Source organism: Pinus tabuliformis, chromosome 6 (assembly GCF_031772625.1).
Source record: "Pinus tabuliformis cultivar Carrire ecotype Pingquan chromosome 6, CPIR1, whole genome shotgun sequence".
Taxonomy (NCBI): Eukaryota; Viridiplantae; Streptophyta; class Pinopsida; order Pinales; family Pinaceae; genus Pinus; species Pinus tabuliformis.
This window is the reverse complement of record NC_142292.1, coordinates 1840948986-1840955223: the sequence shown is the minus strand read 5'-3', so window position 1 is coordinate 1840955223 and position 6238 is coordinate 1840948986. Positions and strand designations below refer to the sequence as shown.

General features: G+C 39.4%; 1 protein-coding gene across 1 annotated transcript in view; it reads left to right on the top strand.

Annotated features, from left to right (window-relative positions):
• Positions 1-1276: 1276 nt before the first annotated feature.
• LOC149266363 (fumarylacetoacetase-like) overlaps positions 1277-6238 on the top strand; it is a 308380-nt gene continuing 303418 nt past the window's right edge. The window contains exons 1-2 of the mRNA XM_089395970.1: positions 1277-2156; positions 2311-2389. Of these exons, the coding sequence (XP_089252096.1) occupies positions 1950-2156; positions 2311-2389 (286 nt within the window). The 5' untranslated portion in view covers positions 1277-1949. The remainder of the gene's footprint in view (positions 2157-2310; positions 2390-6238) is intronic.

The following is a 6238-nucleotide window of genomic DNA, read 5'->3' as shown; positions in this document are numbered from 1 at the left end:
TAATCGACTTGCTGAAGGTGCGTCCATTGGTCAACTCTGAGCTTGATGGCTTCTGGTAGTCCCTTCCCGAGGTCCACTTCTACACAGATTCTTGCGCATGCGTGCATGTTCTCCTTTGGTTCCGATCTGTCAATATACTTCCCTATTCCGTTTCCAATTGCCTTCACTGATTCATCTCCCCAGCAATGTAGAGGGAGATGCGGGAGCCGGACCCAGACGGGAACTGCATTGGGGACATCCATCTCCGGGTCAAAATCCGGTGTCCATCTGTTTAGGTAAAGGCCTCTAGTATCCATGAAATATGGGCCGTTCCGGAAGATTAGGTTTCTGTCTTCCACTGTTTCGAATAGGAACGTAAAAAACCCTCTTCCGCAGAAGCGGATCGCTATCTTGCCTTGCACGATTGAGTTCCAGTTTCTTTCCACCCATCGCTGAACAGTGCGTGGGGAGGGCCATAAACCTGTGAACTGACCAACCAAACCTCTATCAGCTAGAGCAACTGCCGTTCTCCGGGGAAGGGCAGGGGGGCGGAATTTCTGGGATCTCATCCATTTTTTTGACGAAGCGAGAAGTAACTGGTCTGATCCTCTCCGAGGAGTTCTCCTGGGTGAGGGAGGCAAAAGATTTCATAAGATCGACCTGATCCGGTCCAGAAGGGCCCAAGGCCGCCATGGTCGGGGAACAGCCAGAGGCAGGCGACCTAGCAGCAATAGCTGCTAGGCGCAGGAGCAAGGAGAGGCAGGGTCGAGGTCAGGAAAGGCGAGGGGGAGAGAGGAGACACGGGGAAGGGGGAGGGAGGGAGATGGCGGGCTCAGGGGGAGGCCCGATCGCAGACAGACCTCGCAGCCAGGCTGCAAGGCACGGGGAGGCAGAAGGGGCTCAGGGCGCGGCCATGGCGAGGAGCGCGCGATCCATAAAAAATCAGATTAGCATCTTTTGAAAAAAAAAAAAAAAAAAGATTAACATCTAACTTATTCACAATAATTTTAAGGAATAAAAATAAAGAATTATCTCTGAATTATTATAAAACCAAAATTCAAATACGACTTTAATCTTAAATTTTAAACAAAACATTGCATTTCCCAATAGGGAAATTGCACCTGTGTAAACTTCTGCAACTCCTCACCAACCTTAAAAACCCGAAAAAAAACCAAAATATTTGTTCGTTCTCGTTGTCCTTTATCTACACGGGCTTGTACCACTTCAATTATGAAACTTTCTTCAAAGGGACACTTCTGTCCATACCCATATAACGACTGTCCATTATTAAATTATGATTGAAAGATACAAATTCGGTACAGAGAGACTGATATGACAAGTCAGGGAAAATCCCCATTGCCAAATCTCTTACTGCCAGAGATGAGCTTGGGAAACAAAAGAAAACCTATAAAACTTGTACAAGTACCGGTAAACAAAAGATAAGGGAAAAAATGAAGGATGAAAAAATATAAATGCAAATTTGTTGGCATGCTAGCAGACTGAGGAAATCATCCAGCGTCTTCTGGATACAGAGTACAGTGCAGATTCTGTCCGCCATAAAAGGTAGGACGTTCAATAATTACTCAATCATTGAAGATTGGAGGACGATCAATAATCGCTTGGTCGTGTTGTAACCATGGGCTGGTGGGAGTCTAACACACTCAGATTTGGTTCTTCTCAGAGCATTTCTATTTTGGCGCCTTATCCCCAGACAACATATCCCAGCTGTTTTCGTCGCCCCAGGACATGTTCCCAGGAGTTTCCATTCCCTTGGGCCAAAACTTGGGTGATTCCTGTTAAAAAAATCCCTACATCCAAAACATTATCTACTACTCCCCTCTGCTTGCCCTTATAAAAGGTGGTGAGTGATCACAATATGCTTATTATTGGCAAGGGACGTGATTACTAACTTGGGAGGAGCTACTGCTGCTGAATTTGAATTTGGCAAGGAAGGGAAAAGATCAGAGCAGATGACTACAATGAAATCTTTCATCCCCATAAGTCCAGAGTCCCATTTCTCTCTGCAAAATCTGCCATATGGAGTCTTCAAGCCCACTCAAGCAGAGGAAGCGAGGCCTGGTGTGGCCATTGGTGAATGTGTATTAGACCTCAGCATCCTTTCTCGAGCTGGCCTTTTCAAAGGACCTCTGCTCAGCGGATCCGATTGCTTCCTTCAGGTTCTTACTTTCCTTCCTCAAGTTGGGCAGTTTTTCTTTATTGCTAGTTTGGCGAAAAGAACCACAGTTCTTCCAGTTGGAAGGAATAGGATATGATATTATATGTGTTCTATATTCAGTGTTGAACTCACATGCCATCAAACCCTTTTTGTAGCCATCTCTTAATGCTTTCATGGCGATGAGAAGACCTGCATGGAAGGAGGCACGGGCAACAATTCAGAAACTTTTGTCAGGTAAGCTTTGATGCCCACGCCTGATGTCATTATCACAAATGCATCTTGTCTCGAGGCATGAATGACCCCATAATAAACGTTATGTCTGTCTTCCTTTTTCATATAAAGTTTTACAAATCAATTTATTATTTAACCTAACAGAGCACATTCACAATATGCTAGCAAGGGCCACATGGATGTAAGTTATAACCAGTAAGTATTCAATTTAATATTTAGCCTAACGGATCATACTCACGATATGCTAGCAAGAGCCACATGCGTGTACGTTATAACCAGTAAGTATAACTTAAAGCAATAGTCTAACTGTTAGATGTTTTGGCCTTTTTTGGATAACTTTTTCGGTATGAAATCTGGAGAAATTTCTTGGAATTTTAATTTCCAGTGATGTAATCTACGAAAATTAAGTGCCACAAGGTTTTTCAGGGCACTGAATCTATTTATACACTCAAAAAACACATTTTAAACCATTTAAATTCATAATTATGACAAAAAAATTATATCATCAGATTTCGACAGAAAAGACAAAACTTCTCTTATCTTAAAAACACTTACTAAGACATCTTTGGCCTGATGGGGCATGCGGGATAAATGTCCGATACTTAGTGGACTTAGTTTGATTATGTTTTATGTTGTAGTTTATTCTTTTTTACTTTATTTTTTGTTTCTCCCGTCTGAGTGTATGTACTTGTTAGATGACTGTATTTTTTCAAATCTAAAGTTTGAGTATTGGATGGTATAGGCTTTTGAATCTGTTGGAAGCTTTTAAGATCAGAACATTACTATTAAATTCTTCTGTGTCATTTATTTCTGAAAGATAAGTGTTTTCTAAGCCATTGATCTTACATTTGCCTAGATTTTCTCAAGGCCTTTCCTTATTGCTTCAAATCTTCTGCATTTTGTAGAAGGATGATATTGAACCAATTCTTTTATCCAAGAACTGAATTCTTTTCTATCAGCTTTCTTGGAGAGATGAAAAGGGAGGACTCCATTGATTTTAGGTTGTTCTTTTCATCGATGATGCACCTAAATATGTATTTTTTATTGTAACCCTAAACTCTATCCACCAAAAACAATCTGACTGGCTTCAAGAGTGCAGCTTTTCAAACAGATCTAAGCATATAAACCACATTTATCGCAAAGGATTGTTACTATCGAAAACTGGAAGAGAATAACCAAACAAAAACGCATGAAAATGTCACAAACAATATGCCAAATCTGTTGTATACACTTCACAATAAGATACTGTTGTTCTGTCCTGAAGAAATCAGTTTCAAGCTGGAATAATTTGGAAATCAGTTTCTAGCTGGAATAATTTAGGCAGAAAACACGGAAGTAGAGAAGTAAAATGATGTAGAAGAAATGAGGGAGTCTCCTCAGTTAATCTGTCCAAAACCACCTAAAAACTGTAGAAAAATGAGATTGTCTCTCTTGAAGCTCATTGTAATTCCTAGTTGGAATCAGCAATTATTGCTTGTGGATTTTGGCCTCCGAGCATGTGCAGACACTAGATTTTCGTCCAGATTCTGCAAAAATGTAACCGCCCTCTCAAGATTCTCCAGCCCTGTATTTCAAGTAATGCAAAAATGATAGCCCATACAATGCTGTCCTTTTCTTTTTGATTTAAAAGCCAATAATCCTAGCCCACTATCCTTGGGTTCGATAAATCATTTCAAGATTATGGAAAATATGAGACGGTGAACACTTGTAATAAAATGCGCATTTAATGTGTCTAAGGCCTCTCTTCTAACACTTAGATATAAACAATAGCCATATGGGTACATAAAGATTTAGTATGTTTTTCACTTAAGCGACCCATAAACATTCAAATGCCTTTTAAGTATAAAACATTGAGCCGGCAACACAAAGTGAAACATAACTCCCGGAAGACATTTTGGATGGCTAGGAAGTGAAGCATTCTAAAAAGTAGACTCATGCTCGGTTCCAACAACTAGTTCCATGCCCCCAATGGGATAATCAGAACTCACAAAAAATTCCTTAGAAATAGTGTCAAGAGTTTTCTAACAACATTTTGAATCTAGAGGTTCAACGAAATCAAGAAATGATCATAACATCATGACAGGTGAGTGAAGAACTGACACTTGAAGTGGATCCCAACCCCGCTACACCTAAAAAATAAGAACAATTGTTATGAAACCAAATCTCACAAAACAAAAGAAAATATAGATCAACGACTTGAAAATTAGCCTCTTCGAGGGGGCAACCTCCTTTACATCACATAAATGAACAATTCTTGGATGATACAAATGACAAGACCTCCTTGGTATATATAGGAGTCTAAGGGGTCACAATATAATTAGAGCCTACATAACAATAATAATGTAAGGCTACAACAATAAAAATAGTGGGCTTCTATTGGGCACAACAATAACAATATGGGGACTACATGGGCACAACAATAATAATAAGGGGGCTACACTAATAATAACAATAAGGGCATTACACTAGTATTATAGGGATCTAACATGCCCATCTTCTTCAAAAAGTGTTGTCTTCAACTCTTGAGTAGTTATGGATGCTTCTGTACAACATTCTCATCCTCCCAAGTGAAATCTTCAGCGGGTAAGTTCTTCCACTTAATGAGATACTCTGAAATTTATTGATTCCGTATTTGTCGGGTCTTATTTCCGTGACTACTTCAAGGTCCATTATGATTTTTGCTTTGTCATCAAGTTCTGGCAATATTGTTTGAACTGAGAGCTTATCACCGGTAACCTTCTTTAAGCATGAAATATGGAAAATTGGGTGTACTTGGGAAGGTGCAGGCAGCTCCAATTTCTAGCCCATAGTACCAATCTTTTGCAACACCTTATAGGGACCATAGTACTTGGGTGATAATCTATTATCCTTCTTAGCTTGCTTGAGAGACACTTGTTTGTATGGTTGTAGCTGTAAAAATACCCAATTGGCTATGTCAAAACTTCTTTCACTGCGATGTTGATCTGCATGTTGTTTCATTTGATTCTGTGCCAAACTGAGGTTATCTTTTAAGAGTTGGAGAACTTGTTGTTGATGCTTGATGTGATCTTCCATTGCTTGAACTTTAGAATTTTCTCTTAAAGATGATGTGATGGATGGTGGATGATATTCATAAAGTGCCATAAATAGGGTCATTTTTGCTGCAGTATGGAAGGAAGTGTTATACCACCATTAAGCTAGAGGTAACCACTTGACCCATTGTGTTTGTTTATCAGGTACAAAGCAATGAAGATATCCTTCCAAACATTTGTTCACTATCTCAGTTTGCCCGTCAGATTGAGGATGATAAGATGAGCTATGAGTTACATGAGTGCAAGACAATAAAATAATTCCGTCCAAAAATTTCCAGTGAAAATGGTATCTCTGTCACATACAATAATCTTTGGGTTTCCATGTAGCTTTTGAATTGATTCCATAAATGCGGTAGCAACGGTACTGGCTTTAAAAGGATGAGATAATGCACAAAAGTGTGCATACTTGGTCAGTTTATCAACTACCACCATGATGATAGTCTTTCCTTTAGACTTGGGTAAACTTGTGATAAAATCCATTGAGACCTCCTCCCAAAGCTGACTTGAAATGGCTAAAGGTTGTAATAGACCTGGGGTTTTAATTGTCTCAACTTTATTTTGTTGGCAAACCAAACATTTTGCCACAAACTTTTGAATATCAGATTTAAGGTCATCCCAAAAAAATTCCTTTTTAACCCTGTGGTATGTTTTTAAAAATATTGAGTGCCCTCCTAAAGGAGAGGTGTGCAATTTCAAGAGAATCTTTTGTTTGATTTTGGAATTCTTACATAGATATAAGCGATCTTTGTACCATAATGAGTCATTTTTCCAGATAAATGTA